The sequence below is a fragment of the Triticum urartu genome, chromosome 1A (assembly GCF_056163025.1).
Source record: "Triticum urartu cultivar PI428250 chromosome 1A, HENAU_Tu73, whole genome shotgun sequence".
NCBI lineage: Eukaryota > Viridiplantae > Streptophyta > Magnoliopsida > Poales > Poaceae > Triticum > Triticum urartu.
Window position 1 is genome coordinate 275943530 of NC_141873.1, and position 17594 is coordinate 275961123.

General features: G+C 50.7%; 1 protein-coding gene across 1 annotated transcript; it reads right to left on the reverse strand.

Moving 5' to 3' along the window:
- Positions 1–11156: 11156 nt before the first annotated feature.
- LOC125508250 (protein NRT1/ PTR FAMILY 5.2) lies at positions 11157–16697 on the reverse strand. Its single transcript, XM_048672882.2, has 3 exons — positions 16448–16697; positions 16118–16335; positions 11157–12784 (listed from the first exon to the last, which is right to left on the reverse strand). Exons 1-3 carry the CDS (start codon positions 16554–16556, stop codon positions 11330–11332), a joined length of 1782 nt encoding a protein of 593 aa, XP_048528839.1. The 5' UTR covers positions 16557–16697; the 3' UTR covers positions 11157–11329.
- Between the last annotated feature and the right edge of the window lie 897 nt (positions 16698–17594).

The following is a 17594-nucleotide window of genomic DNA, read 5'->3' on the forward strand; positions in this document are numbered from 1 at the left end:
GCCAGATGCCCAGCCTAAATACACTGGCCAAGCGACCTCGAGCTTAAGGCGGCTCAAAGAAAGTGGCCATGGGTGCCAGCCCCGCCTGTACCCACATCTTGGCTTCGTCAATGATTTTGGAGTGTACTTGAGACGCCGTGCCGGTCTTGGCGTTGAAGATCCTGTCGTTCTGCTCCTTCCAAATGCACCAGGAGACCAGCAAGCAGGTGGCCTTCCAGGTAGCCCTTTTGGCGCGCGGGGGTGACCGTGTCTGTCTTCTGAACCGCGTCCGCAATCGGGTATCAGTAGGCATCGCCAGGTCCGAGAAGGGGCTGCCCAGAGAGCTCGCCGTTTTTGATCAAACCTGCATAGAGAACGGGCAGGCCGCGATGAGGTGGTGCACCGTCTCCGTTGCCGCCCGGCAGAGCGGGCAGACCGGGTCATGCGGTATGTGCCATCGTTGGAGGTTATCCGTCGTGAGACACTTTCCTCGCAGTAGAATCCAGGCGAACGTTTTGGCACGCGCCGCCGCCTTGGCCGACCAGATGATCTCATTGTCGTTGGTTGGGATGGCACCCTGGAACATCTTGTGATATGCCGAGGCAGCCGAGTACTTGCCATCCGAGGTCCATTTCCATCTCATGCTGTCCTGCACCCCGTCGCCGAGCGTGATTGCTGAAGCTGCCTCCCAGAGCTTGCAAAGTTGGTGCAGCACTGTGGCGTTTGGGTTAGGTTTGACGTACCTCAGCCAAAAGTTGCCCTCGACGGCCGCACGGAGCGTAAGCCGTCACCCGTTGCAGTGCGCAAAGAGCTCCGGCCAACGGTCAGCCGGCCTGCACCCCTGTGCCCAGTGCGAGCGCCAGAAGCTCGTTTTCCTTCCGTCGCCGATGACTATCTCCGTGGATGCTCTGAAAATACCCTCAGCCACTGGGTCATGGGGTAGCACCAACTCGCGCCAAGGCCTGGAGTCATCGATCCAACTGTTCCAGTACCAGCGAGCGCAGAGTGCGGCCCCTTGGCGCTGTAGATCATGCACCCCAAGGCCACCAAACTCGCGCGGCCTGCAAACCTGCTTCCAGCTCACGAGGCACTTGCCGCCCGGCGAGGACTCGTCTGCCGCCCAAAGGAAGTCTCGTCTCAGCCTATCGATCATTTTGAGGAACCAAACTGGCGGCGCGATCGCCATGATCCGGTAGATGGCCATGGCAGTTAGCACCGATCTGACCATTCGATCCTGCCCGGGAGCGCGATCAGCTTGGCCTTCCATCCTCTCGGTCTCTTTGCAAGGCTGTCTATAACCGGCTGTAAGTCCTCCCTCCTCAATCTTGTATCCGAAAGCGGCAGGCCGAGGTATGTGATTGGGAAGGCATTGGACTTGCAATCCGTTTCTACCACTGCCTCCCCGATCTGATCCTCCGTGCACGCTATTGGTGTAGCCGCGCTCTTTGCCCAGTTGGCCCGTAGCCCAGCGACTGACTGGAAGAGATCCAAGAGAGTGATGGCGGCGTGCATCTCATTCCACGAAGGGTTAATGAAGAGCACGATGTCATCAGCGTACATCGAGATTCTGTGAGGCATAGGGACCGTGCTAATTGCAGGGAGGACCTGGGCTCGGCTGGCCGCTTCTATGAGCCTAGCAAGCGAGTCCATGACAATGACAAACAGGAGCGGGGAGAGGGGATCGCCCTGGCGGAAGCCTCTGCGGTGGTAGATTGTGTCAGATAGATCACCGTTGATGCCAATTTTGGTTGACGATGTTGCTAGCAGGCCTGCAATCCAATTGGTCCATCGGCGGCCAAATCCTCTCGCACAAAGCAGATCGATCAAGAACTCCCAAGAGACAGTGTCAAAAGCTTTTGCAAGGTCGATCTTGAGCAGAATGGCCGGCGTTTTCTTCATTTTCAGGGTTTTGATCATAGCATGCACGTACATGAAGCTGTCTAGGATAGATCTCTTCTTGATGAAGGCGCTTTGACATGGGGCAACGAGCCCCTCCATTGCTGGCTGTAACCGTCGAGCAAGGATTTTCGCTATGAGCTTTGCCACGCTGTGTATCAGGCTAATTGGTCTGGACTCTGTCAGTTGCGAGGCACCTTCCCTCTTGGGCAGTAGGATCATGACGGCCGTGTTGAGGGCCTGCAGGTTCGCAGAGTTGCACCCGGCGAACTTGGAGATGGCAGCCATCAGATCTCCCTTGATGATGGGCCAGCATCTCTGGTAAAACAAGCCCGTAAATTCGTCCGGCCCAGGCGCTTTCTCTGCGTTGAGATCATTGATCGCATCTAACACTTCCTGCTCCGAGATGTCGCTGTCCAGGTACTGCAAAATCCCGTCATTGGGCAAGTACTATAGGGCCTCAAAGTTTAGAGTCGCCGACCGTGGCGCAAGCTGCCCTAGCAGGTCGGAGAAGAAATCACAGGCGAGTTGAAGCTTCTCTCCTTGCTCAGACACATGTTGGCCCTGGTGTAGGAAGGATTGAATGTAATTCTATCTCCGTCTTGAGGAGGCCTTCATGTGAAAGAACTTGGTGCAAGCGTCCCCTTCTCTGACCTAGATCACACGCGCGCGCTGCCTCCAGAACGATCGCTGCAGAGCGCTGATGCCCAGCAGCCGGACTTTCAGGTTGTTGTGGAAACGGTGCTCATCAATCGTCAAATCCCTCGAGTCTCTGGCCTTGTCTAATCTGTAGATCAGCTCGTTGATCACGTCTAGGGCGCTGCTCATTTGGTTCAGGTGCCGGCTGTGCCACGCCTTCAGAGCCCGGGCCACCCGTCCCAGCTTGGTGTGCAAGACCACATACGCGTCACGCGACAGAACCGGCTGCTCCCATGCCGCCGCGACCACACTGTCAAAGCCCTCGATCTTGGCCCAGAAGTTCTCAGATCAGAATTTTCTGCTGTGCTTGAACTCGGTGTCACAGGATAGCAGCAACGGGCAGTGGTCACTGACGGCCGAGGATAGGCCCTGCAGAAGGCAGGAGGGGAATAGGTCGTGCCATCCCTCATTAAATAGCACCCGATCGAGCTTCACTTTCGTTGCATGCTGTTGCTCGTTGCTCCAGGTGAAGGATCGACCATGGAGATACAGGTCCTTTAGCTCCATGTCGGAGATGAAATGGCGGAACGCGTTCATCATCTTGCGATTGACCCGATTGTTGGATTTGTCAGCCGCCTGACAGATGAGGTTGAAATCGCTAGCGCAGATAGTTGGTCCAGGGTTCGCAGTCATCACGGCTCTTAAGTCGCCCAAGAAGCTGATCTTGTCTGCATCAGCCTGCGGTCCGTAGACACCAATGACACGCCAGGCCTTCCCTGACCTCCGATGACAGCAAGCAGCGGAGATGAAGGACGGGGTGCAGTGCGACGAGGAGACATTGATCTCGTCGTCTTTCCAGGCCATGATAATCCCTCCCCGAGTACCAACAGCCGGCTGGAAGCAGAAACCGGTGAAAGCAGGCCCGCAGCACTCTGTGACAAACTCTTTGGAAACCTCTGAAACCTTGGACTCTTGAAAGCACACGAACGATACATTAAACTGCTGCACTAATCTCCGAACCACACCTCTCCTAGCAGCCGAGTTCAAACCTCTAACATTCCAAATTAGCAAAGGACAGCTATCCATGGGAAACTACAATAGATGGACGCAGAACGCCGATGGCTGCCCTAGACGGCAGGGGCAGAAGCGGCACCAACCACAGTCGCCCTCACTCCCGGAGCAGCAGCCAGCGCCGTGAGGGCCTCAATCTGGGCTAGGGTTAGCAGGCGGTCGAAGGAGAGCTCGTAGCGGCGCATGGCGTCTTCCCCGGGCGCTCCAATGCCAAGCTTCTGCATGATGAGGTGCTGCGGCCGGGCCACCGTTGAGGGTGGCGGTTGCTTGGGAGGCCAGGTGCCCACTGCGCCTAGGGTTGGAGATCGGCGAGCGCCGGCGACGTGGCGCCCTCTTCTGAAGCGTGGGGCGCGGTAGGATGGGAGGAGCCAGCGGCAGAGCGACATCAGCGACGAGCTGGTCTACCGCCGACCGTGGCCCCTCCACACCCCCTGCCAGCGGGCCCTGGCTCTCCGGGCCCAGGGCGCATGCACGGTCGAGACGATCCGGCACATGCATGGGCGAGACTGCACCTGTGCCCTCGTGGGCCCCTTCGGACAGCGCCCCCTCCGGGGCCACCAGCTCCTGGCGTCCCGGTGCAAACGTGGCCGTGGCCACGGCCGAGGCCTCTGGGGCCCCTTCCGTCAGCGTCAGCGGCCCCATGCAGCTGGCCGGCTCGTTGACCTGGGCCTCCATGCCTGGTGAAGTGAGGGCTCCCGACATCTGGATCAGCCTGAGGGCGCTGAACAGGGGCGCCACAGGGTCCACCTGACCATGCAGGGCTGGCAGCACAGTAGCACCTGCCCGAGAAACAGCGCCCGCCCCCCTAGACGAAACATGAGAAGGGATTGCTCCCTCTTGGCTGCTGAGGATGGGCCCATGAGGGTTTGCCCGAATGGGGTCAGCGGACGCTGCCAAGTGTCAGCTCGCGCCTGGTCGCATGGCGCATGCGCATGCACGTCAGGGAGGGCGCCGCCCGTGGCCGCGCTAGGGCAGACCGCAGCTGAGCCATCCGAGCCCGCCGCGTCCAAGCCCGCCGCCGCCAAGGGGGAGATGGCCGAGCCATCGTTGAGGAAGCCCACGATCTTGTCGTCGGAGATGATGGCCACCTGCCGGCCTTGGTATGGTCCACCCCCCGCGGCCTCCAGTCGGGAGAAGACCGAGGTGCGCCAGGTAGCCAAGCGGGAGCCGTCGATGCTTCCCCGCGCCCACGGCAGAGGACGCACGCCGAGACGCTCCCCCTCCCGACCAGCCCGCGGCCCACCGCCGGTCACTGGGGCGGCGAACTCCTCGAGCTCGTCCAGATGCACCAGCACCAGACCGGCCTGGACGCGCAGACAAAGGGGCAGGGGCGTGGAGTGGTCGACGGTCTGGAAGAAGCCGGCTGGGAGGCGGAGGTGGTCGAGGGGGTCGATGTTGCGGCGTGGTTCGTGCGTGCCGAGCTCCACCCAGCGCGACAGCTTGTCCGGTGTCTCCACCCAAGCGTAGAGCACGAAGAAGGATGTCTCGATTTCGTGGAGCGTCTCCACTTCAACGGCGTCGATCCGGACCATGGGCAGCATCTTAGCGACCGCCGCGAGCGACCAGGACTGCAGCGGCACGCCCTCGAGGAATAGGCGGGCCCGGAAGCGCAGCGTCTTGAGCTCGGAGCGGGTGCGTCGCGACCAGTCCTTGACCGCGAACAGCGAGCCCTGGTTGTCGTGGAAGACGCCGCGCTCAAAGACGGTGTCGCGCCAGACGGGGTCGGTGAAGCGGGCGATGAAGGAGTCGAAGTAGAAGGAGACGAACACTGTTGTCGGGGGCAGCTCGGGGAACTCCGCCATGATGGCATCCTTCACCCTGGCCGGGTACATCCCCTCGGCGACCACCGAGATGAGCAGGGCGGTGGCGCGCAGACGGACCTCCCGGTCCGCCATCTCCTGGGTGAAGTCGAGGAGGACTGTGGAGCCGAGCGGCCGCCGCTCCGGGGCGCCAAGGCCAGGCTCTGCCGGGGCCTGGGACGAGGCGGCGGGGAGGGACGACGCCATTGCAGCCGTGGTGTCAGGGAAGACGAGCCGCTGGTGGATCGGCGGACGAGCGGCCGACGAAGGGCCGGCGGGAGCCCGGGGGCGGGGTTGGCGGGGGCCGCGAGATGGTGGTGTTGGCGGGTTGTGGCGCAGAGAAAGTGGTGGTGGTGGTGGCAGACTACGGAGCGGTGGGAGCGGGTGGCGTGGGAGGTGCTTGGAGCGACAGCTCCGGCGCAGGTGGCCGAGGCGCCCGCAGTGGATGCAACGGACACGGCTTGAGCAGCGAACGGTGGGGTGGGCGGATTCGAGGCACCTGTGGCAGCGGCCGGCAAGGTCGGCTTTGTAGGAGTAGTGGAAGTGGTGTGGCGTCGCGGCTGTAACTGTGGAGGCGATGCCTTGCCCCGCCTACGGGAAACCAGCTGCCAGGCCGCCCCCCCCCCCCATCCCCATTGATGGCCCTGGGCGGATCAGGCGCAGCAATAACCATCGTCGCAGGCGAAGATCCAGCGGTAGCCGAAGACCCGGACGCGTGGGGCGCCGGCGCGGCTTCAGAGGCCGGGATCTCGGTCTCTCCCATGCCGAACCGGACGACCGACGCATATGACCACGGGGTCGAAGGCGAGCCGTCTCCCTCAGATCCGCTGTTTGAGAGGCAAAGGCGTGCCTCCGAGCCAGGCGTGCCCGGGAAGTGCGGCGAGGCTGGCAGCGCGGGGCTAGCCATGCGGCCTGTTGACCGGCAGGCGGGGTACGGCACGGTGGGAGTCGCCGTGGCCAAGGTGGCCGCGGGCGGGGAGCGGCGACGCGGAGCGGTGCCGTGCTGAAATGCATTTGTTTGGTTTGTATGAAATCCGGCCGAATTTATATGAATTTCATCCGGTTTGTTCAAAAAGAGTTCGAAATGTGTGCGACTATGATTGGATGGCGGCCTTCCACATACATACTCGCGGACTGGTCTTCTTGTCCACAGACGGATGCAGGAGAAAATTTACGGGTCCCGTTGGATATATACTAAGTCCCAAAGCCTTCTCTCGTTCGGATGCAGGAGTATAATATTTATTTGACGATTAATGTCATTGTGTTTTGACCAATGAAATATTACGTACCCAATCCCTAGAGGAAGAAAACCAATAGTTCATCTGTCGACTGGTTGTTTTCTTAACCTGAATCCTCTGGGTTGTAATGAACTCATGATCTGTTCCTAGCGTTATCACAGCGTCAGCTCTAACATCTTACGTAATACTCCTACTAGCCAGTTAGAGAATGCACCACGGTACCGCTACCGCGACCTCGATCCATGTACTGTACTTATCTACAGGCCATCACCATCGTAGCCGGTCAATAGGTCACCGGTCAAAGCAGCTGACTTTGCAGCTGGATTGGCGTGAAGTCCACGTCCGTGCCGAGCAGTCTCGCGGCTATAGGTCAAATATACGTAACCCAGGGCCCCTCCACGATGACAATAATGCAGCATGCGTTTCTACTAGCAACTTGGTTCGAAATTTGGCATGCGGCTAGGCAGCTTGTTTTTTGTTCCCCAAAGAGGTTAAAACTCGGTGTACTCCAACAAAGTTTGACTTTCCAACAGAAATGCACTTTTTCAAGGACGAAGGAAGTATATCATTACGCTGTACACATCACTTTAATCAAAGACTATCTGTCTGTACTTGCAACGGAAGAAAAAAATATGATATACAACAATAAAAATTAGATGTGCATGCAGAAACAAATACAAAATTGAGGTTTAATTAAAATGGCGGCCTTGTCTAATTAAACCTCAATTGTGGAGGGGCCTGAGTTTAGGTTGCCTTGTCTCTCTTTTTTTTCGTGTGTATCATCATGTCTCACAATCCTGCCTTTGGTTACTGTGATTAATGATTTTGATGGTGCATTGTCCTCCTTACATATTCATGGCAGCCCTCACACACTCTTTGAGAGTTAATTTCTTGTGGTCTTTAGACCGTAAATAATTTCTTTCGGGTTGTGATTTAATTTGCTTGAGCCATACATGTCCCCTCCTTTATCGAGTATTTCTCTTTGTTCTCTTTGTTTCTTGGATTTATGAGAAGGCTTGCTGATATTTCAAACAATTTGCAAACGTATGTAAATTGATGGGATTAAGTGTAAAGAATTGAGTTGGTACTATTAATTGGCTAACGAACCCTCTATAGTAACACAATTCTATCCTTTGGCTGGAGCCTTCTTTTCGGTAGGGGAGATACTGAGTTTGAATCGTGCACGGGTCGCTTTTTTCTTTTGGACCTTGATAAGTGCCATATGTATGGTACTTCGGAGTACAAAGACATGGCAATTGTAAACGGTTTTTATGACAAGTTTAGTGCGCAAGGATGACAACTGTCTTTTGGATGACAAGTTTAAGTTTCTTTTGAATTTATATTTTAGTTTGGAATGGCAATTTTAGTTGTAAAAAACGTCAGGACCGAAGTGCTTCGTGACACACGTGTGGTACTTATCATTTCTGTTTCTTTTCCCTGCGGCCCAATCAAAAGAAAAAAATAGATGCGCCGGACCTTCAGCTCTTGCGTGCGTGTAGCTAGCCAGTCGGCCTGATGACCATTTCATGAATACAAACAGCGAGAAACATTAAAGAACTAAACAACAGCAACAGCAGATCCGACTTTTTTAAAAAAAAAATCACAGACAAACATTTGTCTAAATCACGAACAGTTTTATAATTTTCAAGATTTTTTTATAGACTGAAAATATTTGGAGCTCACAAACAAAATTTAAAAAGCTAACATTTTTGAAACACAGGGTTTTTATTGAAAACCCTGAATAATTTTTGAAAATGCGAACATTTTCTGTATGTGAATCACTTTTTGAAAATGCAAAAAAATTAAAAGGAATACAATTTTAGAAAAAACGATCATTCTTTGAATATGTGGTTTTTTTAAACGGGAATATTTTTTGAAACTCTCGAACAAAATTTGACAACGTGAACATTTTTTGAATATGTGGAATTTTTAGAAAAATAAAACACTTTTGAAACTCCCAAAGGAAAATCGAAAAGGCAAACATTTTTTGAATGTGTTGACAATTTCTAAAAGGGAACATTTTTTACAATTTCATGTTTTTTTAAATCGTGTATATTTTTTAAAAAACAAGATCTATTGAAAATTCTGAATATTTTTAAAATAAAAAAACGTGGAAAAATGAGAAGTAAACATAAAAATGGAATAGAAAAACGAAAATAAGAAGACCGGTTTACGAACTTTTTTCCCAAAACCGGCAAAAACTGGTTCAAAATTTTCTAGATGGTTACCAAAATCGGAACTGACAGTTGTAGGTACGTACACATGGGCTGGCCCAAAAATCTGTCGCTGGTATGTGCGATACGTCAACTTTTTGATGAAATATGCGTCAAATAGGTTTTCCGGTCCCTTGGCCGGCGTAGGGGACTGACTCCCTGCGGTCCAATCAAAGTAAACAAAAATATGCGAAATCACTAATTAAGGAGTACTTGTTGCAAAGAGTACTCCACCTTTTCAGATCGCGACAAGTGACGCACATGTAGCACGCCATTTGTCGCAATTTGAGAGTTTTCTCTTTTTTCGTAGATCCGTTTATTTAAAACGTTTAATCTCTTAAATCGTGCGTTCAAATCTCGAACCGTTTCCATTATTGGATTCCTCGCGTCGAGATCTTCAAAACTAGATCCCATGTTGATAGGTTTTGACGAATTTTTTTTCACGAAAAAACCGGATAAAAAAACTAGGCAAAAAAACCGGACCGGAAGCATAGTTTTTTTCCCTTTCCGAAAGAGGCACGTCCGTGCCTCTCGCGAAATCACAACCATACCTCTCGTGGAAGCAAAACCGTGACTCTCATGGAAGGAAAAAAACAGAAAACACGTTTTTTTTCCGTTTCCGAGAGGCACGGCCGTGACTCTCGCGAAAGCACAACCGTGCTTCTCGCGAAAGCAAAACCGTGACTCTCGTGAAAGAAAAAAAAACAGAAAACGCGTATTTTTTCCCTTTCCGAGAGGCACGGCCGTGACTTTCGCAAAAGCACACCCGTGCCTCTCGCGGAAGCAAAACCATGACTCTCCCGAAAGAAAAAAAACAAAAAACACGTTTTGTTTTTCCCTTTTCGAGAGGCATGGCTGTGACTCTCGCGAAAGTACAACCGTGCCTCTCGCGGAAGCAAAACCGTGACTCTCGCGAAAGAAAAAAAACTGAAAACACGTTTTTTTTCGTTTCCGAAAGGCACGGCCGTGACTCTTGCTAAAGCACAACCATGCCTCTCGCGGAAGAAAAACCGTGACTTTCGCGAAAGGGAAAAAGAAAAAAGAAAACGTGTTTTTTCGTGCAAAAAAAATCGATTTTTTTATCGAAAAGCTAAGAAAGATTGGGGGAAAACCAAAATGTCGAAAAAAACCCGGAAAAAAACCGTTTAAAAAGCCGAAAACACGTGCGAAAAAATAAAAAAAAACAAAATTCGAAGGGAGCGTCCAGAGCGCGACACGTGGCAAATGACTGAAAGCGCGCCAAGTGATGCTGATCATTGCGAGGCTTCCGAAGAAGCGCTCGTTAACTAGTTGCTCCCATTAGCAACTCCCTTGACTGCACGGTTTGGAAGCCCAGCCCAAAAATTTATTTATGGGCGGTTTGAAAGCCCAGCCCAAAATTTTATTTATGCGTGAACAGATAAATTTTCTATTACCACTTTAGATAGGTAGGAGAGTAAATAATTTTATACGATCAACGAACCAAAAAAATCAGTGTCACATCACATAGGCTTCAATAGACCTTTCCCCCACAGACAAAGAAATCATTCTTGAAGCTAGAGTCAGCTTGAAGCCAAACGATATAAACTGCTCGACAGTAGAGCTGCCAGTCCTGGGTGAAACTGCTCCAAAAATGAATTTGGTGTAGTGAGCTGATTTTGATGAAGACGAGCAATCCCAAACAAACCTTAAGACAACTTCTACCACTCATGAGAAAAAACTTAAGACAACATCTATGTTGTTTGTTGGATGTGAACCATAAATGCTCCCATATTCTCATGCTAAAAATTATTCAATTTGGGCAGCAGATCAAATCTCTGTTATTATAGTGGAATTGATCGTCGTACATTCGCCTCCACGGCTCCACCCCCCCCCCCCCCCCTTCCTCCACGTCACACGTTTTTTTTTCCTTCGATTTGAAATCAAATTGTAATTAATTATGCCGTCTCCATGTTAACAAATCAAATCATAATCTGCCAACCAGTACTTACCAATCATAATCATGCTTCCAACACAAAACATGATGGTTCTAAAAAAAACCGATATGCACTTACTAAATTTCATGATGGTTCTCAAAAAACATTCCGCACTTACCAATCAGCATGTCCGTGAAACTACCAAATTTAAATTAAAACAAATATTTTTATTCTTTTTATTTCTTTTTTCATCATATGTAATACAAAGCCCTTCAAATCGAGTTCTATCAAAATCTAGAATATGGTGGAAGTAAGGTATATTTTGGACATGATCGATGTTGAATCACTAAAATATGTTTGCCTCCGTTTCAACATATGTTGGATTAGCTATGTCTATCTACTAATTTGAATTAAAACCATGACGAATAATTTGGAACGGAGGGAGTATGTATTTACATGTTTAGTCTAGTCACAGCCTCGCAGCCATTTGAGATACATGATGATTTCAGTAATGAGTATATATCGTTAACAGAACAGACCACTTCATCGACATTCTTATGTTCATTAGCTAATTATACAGGTCGGAATATCCATTTTTTTCATGCCACTGGTGCTGGCTCTGAATGAAGCCTTACCGGGCCGCCCTGCACGTCGACATCAATCGTCTCCCTCGACTCCGATCGATACTTGTACCTTCCGCTCAGCGCAAGGAACACCGACAGGTTCACCGCGGCGAGCACGGTGAGGAGCGCGTAGTAGTAGTCGAGCCGCGAGGCGTTGAGATTGTTGGTCACCCACGGGCTCCCCCTCTTCGCAGTAACACGCCCGACCAGGGAGAGGATGGCGCTGCTGAGGACGTTGCCGGCGCCATAGGCTATGAGGGACAGCGCCGTGCCAAGGCTCTTCATGCTCTCCGGCGCCTGGTCATAGAAGAACTCCACCTGCCCCACTACCAGGAGCGCGTCGGCGGCGCCCAAGAGCACGAACTGAGGCAGCAGCACGAAGATGGTCAGGGGAAGCACGCCGGCGGCGTCAGGTCCATGGCCCCTTGCGAAGCTCAGCCTCCGGTTCTCGATCCCTGCCGTGACCACCATGGTCACCACCTGGAGCAGCATCCCGGCCCCGATCCGCTGCAGCAGCGTGATCCCCCTCGGGTTCTTGGTGCGCCTCCGGACGGCGGGCACGAAGACGCGGTCGTAGAGCGCGACGCAGATGAGCATGGTAAGCGTGATGAACGCGCCGAGGCTCGCCGGGGGCACCAGGAACGCGCCCAGGCGCCGGTCCAGCGTCGCGCCCTGCTTGACGAAGAGCGTGTTCGCCTGCGCGACGAGCGTGCACGGGACGACCAAGGTGAACAGCAGCGGCACAAGCTTAGCGATCTGCTTCGTCTCCTCCACATGCGTCACCGTGCACAGAGTCCACGGGGGAAGCCGGGCCGGCGCCAGCCCGCCGTCGGCGTCCCCGGGATTAACCTTGACCGCCGCCTTGTTGAGGAACCTCATGGAGTCGGTGGCGTCCATGCGGAACCTCCTCCTGCTGGTGTAGTGCTCCAGCTCTAGCTCGTGGAGCTCCTTGGCGTCGTCGGGCAGCGCCATGCCGCGCTTCCACACGGCCGCGGCGATCACCCTTCCCATGCTCGTGAACGGACTGCCCTGCGGCGCCTTGTGGCGGTACATGGGCGTGCCAGCAAGGAAGATGACGACGGAGACGAGTAGCCCAAGCGTGGGGATGCCGTAGCCGACCGTCCAGCTGACGTTGTCCTGGAGGTAGACGAGGACGGTGCTGGAGAAGAGGATGCCCAGGAAGATGGTGAACATCCACCAGTTGAAGAAGGAGAGCTTGTGCAGCTTCTCCGCCGGGTCGAAGTCGTCGAACTGGTCGGCGCCGATGGTGGAGATGTTGGGCTTGGTACCGCCGTGGCCCAGAGCGATGGTGTACAGCCCGCCGAAGTAGACGCCCAGCTGCAGCGCGGAGGCGCGCGGGCAGGCGGCGCCGTCGCACGCCGGCGGTTTCAGTGCCGGCACGGTGACTGACAGCGTCAGCAGGATCATGCCCTGCGTTCGGTTCAGTAATTCAGCCATGTCAAAGCAGATACGGTATGAATTTTGACAACGCATGCATGGTGCAGCAATTCTTCAGGAGATTTCAAAATTTCTGATAAATTTGACAGTAGACTGACAATACTCGAATAGGGACATATGCTACGTGACACTATGAGCTTGGGATTGTCGTCTGCCGTGCCATCTGAATTTGCTTATGTTTGTATTTTTATTATGTTTTGAGCGGGGCGTATTTGTTTGTACTCCCTAAGTAATAATCTAAACAGTCTTATATTTCTTTACAGAAGAAGCATATAGTATTTGCTACATGGCTTCCGATTTTTAACTGCAAAACGGTGAAATAAAAAGATAAAATATATGTGATACCCTTGGTGGATTCCATTTTCAGTATCGAAACACTTCCTGCTAAAACAAATACTCCCTCCGTTCACTATTCCAAGATGGTTTGGATATTTTAATACACGAATTGAAATAAGTGAATAAACACGTTAAAATGCATCTATGCACATTCGATTAAAAATATATTAAAACATTTTATAATAGTAAATGGAGGGAGTACTTCTTACATATGTTTTACTCAAAGATTGCACAATCATGTATTATCTATACTTCTTTTCAAGGGTTCACTAGTTATCTGCACCTTTTTCTTAGTTGTCTTTGTCTTTGTGGCATGGTTACCTAAAACGTCTTATAAAAGCTCATGGAGGGCATGTATTTGAAAAGGGAAGGACAACCGCCCGATGTGGATACGGCCCCAAAAGATTCTTATGGCAACTAGACGGTATATATTATAGGAATGACACTTGTGCTTCTACGCCCAGGGCCAAGCCAAATCAAAAGGGGAGCAACGCATTAACGTCGAATAGTTTCATCAACCTGGGTCTATACACATAGAAAAATCACCAAAATGTACACTTTAATGTGTATTTAATATGTACTACTCCGCCCGTTCACTATTATAAGATGTTTTGTATATTTCAATAGAGACTATATACGGACTGAAATAGATGAACAATGAAATACATTCAATTTAGAAAAAAGTCAAAACATCATATATTAATGAACGGAGAGTAGTCCTAGCCATGAGCAGCCCGGCCCGAAAAAGCCCGACTCGGCCCGGCCCGATGCTGCTCCCGGACCGGGCTCAGGCCTAGATTTTGAGCCCGATGGCCTGGCCGGGCTGGGCCCGGGCCCGTCGTTTTTGCAGTTTTTTGAAGGGGCCCGGCCTGAGGCTTGAGGCCCGGCGGGCTTTTACGTGTTCAGGCCGGGCTTGGGCCCAAAAACTAGGCCCGATGGCCGGGCTGGGCCGGGCTCGGACCTAGATTTTTTGACTCGGGCTTGGCTAGGCCCGGCCTGAGGTTTGGCCAGGTATGACGGAGAGAGTACAACTAAATTCACACAGTCAATTTTTTGAACTCTGACCAGACATACACTTTTTTGACATGTGAAAATGCGGTGCTCACTTTTTTTGACATCAATGTGATGCTCAGTTTGGTTATAAAAAGTACTTTCATCTCATTATTCTCGGACAATATTATACTCCCTCACAATGTTAAATTTGAAATTAAAACTAAAACAAGTCACTTATTTCCAAACAGGGGCAATAATAGAATTTCACTACCCGCTAAAATTAAAATGAAATAGATGGAGCAGCAGTCACACTCATCCAGATCTACCATTTCGTTATTTTTCTTCTTTATGCAGTAAGTCCCGCCTCTTGGTTAAAAGGGTGATAGTCAGTCACCCCCAAAATAAGAAAAATGGTAACATGGAGGCCACTCCACCAGAATTGGAAAAATATTTTTAAAAAGTCAAAAAGATTCAACACTTTCTGATTTTTTTAACAAACATAACCTAGTATATTACTCATGCAGAAAGCTTCGCAGAAGAATGATTCCTGTGGTATCCTCAACAAAAAGACATCACAAGTCCAAAAGTATGAACAGTAACTTTTATATAGTGCTATGTATTGATTTGTTTTTCCCCTCCAGAGTACCACCTTTCAAAACTTTCACGCAAGTATTACACTAGGTCATACTCTCTCAGTCCCAAAATATAAAATGTTTACTGTTGGATGGAAGAAATATTTGTTATAAAAAGTTTCAGATTTTTTTGACTCTTTTTTATATTTTAATTTTTTTCCCAATTCAGGTGCAATGAGACGCGAGACCCATTGGTTATCTCAGTATCAACCGGCTTTAAATGCTGCACCAAGAATCCAACAATTCTACTACTCACTTGTTTCTAAATATAGGTCATTTTTAGATATTTTAATACAGACTATATACGAATGTATATAGACATATTTTAGAATATAGATTTATTCATTTTGTCCATATGACATGCCCAAAAGATAGATCCTTGTTAATTATTGAACCCGGGTCCTGCGGTCAAGTATGAGAGGACCCATTGCTGTTGCTTCCTGTTGATGCCATTTTGTTTCGTCAGATCTACTCCCTTCATTCCTAAATATTTGTTTTTTTAAAGATTTCAAATGGACTATCACATACAAATGTATATAGACATATTTTAGAGTGTAGATTCACTCATTTTGCTCCGTATATAGTCATTTGTTGAAATGTCTAGAAAGACAAATATATAAAAATGGAGGGAGTATTAGACTCGCAGTTTGGATGGGTCTCAAATTTCACGCGAGTATTACACTAAGTTATACTCTCTCAGTCCTAAAATGTAAAATGTTTATTGTCGGATGGAGGAAATATTTGTTATAAAAAGTTTCATATTTTTTTTTACTCTTTTTGATATTTTTAAACTTTTTTTTTTCAATTCGGGTGCAATGGGACGCGAGACCCATTGGCTATTTCGGTATCAGCCGGCTTTAAATGTCGCACCAAGAATCCAACAATTCTACTAATCGCTCATTTCTAAATATAAGTCTTTTTTAAGATTTTAATATAGACTACATACGAACGTATATAGACATATTTTAGAATATAAATTTATTTATTTTGTTCCGTATATAGTCTATATTGAAATATCTTTAGATACGGAGGGAGTATTAATGCCCATAGGACATGTCCAAAAGATAGATCCTTCTAATTATTGAACCCGGGTCCTGCGGTCAAGTACTACGAGAGGACCCATTGCTGTTGCTTCCTGTTGACGCCATTTTGTTTCATCAGATCTATTAGACTCGTAGTTTGGATGGGTCTCAAGTTTCAACTTTCCTGGATTGTTTTTGTTGCTACGCGGAAAAGGGTCAGACGTACGGCTGCGTCACCCAAGAAAACTGCAATGGCTATCTCGGAAGATTGGAACAGGCGAGGATGAAGACTGAAATGTACGTAGTACGTGTGCGTAGAATACCATGAGGTAGATGGCGGAACCGGCGACGAAGGTCCAGTAGCGGCCGAGGTAGGCGTCGGCGAGGACGGCGCCGATGAGCGGCGTGAGGAAGACGGTGCCGGACCAGTTGGTGACGTTGTTGGACGCCTCCACCGTCCCCTGGTGCAGCCTGTTGGTCATGTACATCACCAGGTTGGACGCGATCCCGTAGTACGCCATCCTCTCGAACAGCTCGTACACTGCAGAGACAACGCCGCCGCCGCCGACGGCATAAACGCAACAAGTAAGCCGGTGAGAAGAACGTGCTATGTAGTACTCCTACTAGACAAGAATCTGTTGCCGCGCGCGTACCGACGATGAAGGCGCAGGCGGTCCAGCCGCCGCGCTTGGAGCGGAGGACGGGGTTGCCGCGGAGGTCGACGGATCCGTCCTGCGCGTACGCCCCCTCGCCGTTCTCCATGGCCTGCTGGTGGTGGCTATCTCTCTGTGTGCTGGGTTTAGCCACAGCGCTTGTCTGGCGAGCCAATTCAATGGCTGCTGCTGCCGCCTGCCGCAATGGGTTCCCCTGACGAGCTACTTATCATGGATGGCCGCATTGATTTGTGTACGTAGGGGCCGTTTCTTTCTGGCCCCCTCCCTTTACTCATCCACTCCCTTCTGACCGGTGTCGCTTAATTACGATTATACCCTCCAGACAAGTTTTTTCCCGTGAAAGGGCCTTGACGGCGAGTCGCACCAGACCGACCCAGATATGGGCTGGCTAAACTTTCAAAAAAAAAAAGATATGGGCTGGCTAAACAGTGGTGGTAACACTGTGCATCGAGGGCAACCACAGCTGCGATGCAACGTCGCCCAATGCTCAAACCACCACCACAATCACCATAAGTGGCCGAATGTCTGGTGGCCGGAATCGATCGGCGCGGCCAGATCGAGCGCTCCTACTGTGGGGACCACGCACGGAGTCAACGGGTCGCCGGCCGGCCGTCGAGACTTTGTTCCTTGATGATGATCGATCCCACGTTTCCCACCAATCCGCAGAGCTCCTTCCTGGGGCGTATGGATGGATGGATGGATGGATGGATGCCCGGGTGCGTAGGAATAAAACGGCATCGTGCATTGTTGCTCCATCTAGCCCGCCCAATCGGCATCGGTTTATTCTGCTTTTTCTACGCTACTCCTGCTGGGATGGATAATACACTATGGTGGGATGGGATGATAGAAATTGAACAGCTAACAGTGTTTGTTGCGGCGACATCAGGAATCAGGTGCTACAGCCCACGCCGCATTATGGATGGTGACTTTGGGCTGGGGCACGTCGCACGTGGACGTGGGATTTGGATATGAGCCGTACGTGTCGGCGGTGGCCTCCGCAAATCCCAGCACCCCGGTGCGCTCATGGTCCTTCTTCTGCGGGAGCATGTGTACGCTCTACCCCACAACTTTGAGGCTTCTTTGTTCAACTTTTCGTGCCTTTTCTTTTTGGGCTGGGATTTTTTTA

Excerpts from the sequence above, each read along its gene's own strand:
- LOC125508250 (XM_048672882.2), bottom strand. The coding sequence starts at position 16,556 with ATGGAGAACGGCGAGGGGGCGTACGCGCAGGACGGATCCGTCGACCTC. Across the intron at positions 16,336-16,447 it reads CGCCTGCGCCTTCATCGTCG|TGTACGAGCTGTTCGAGAGG; the intron begins GTACGCGCGCGG and ends TTGTCTCTGCAG. Across the intron at positions 12,785-16,117 it reads GTTCCGCCATCTACCTCATG|GGCATGATCCTGCTGACGCT; the intron begins GTATTCTACGCA and ends AACCGAACGCAG.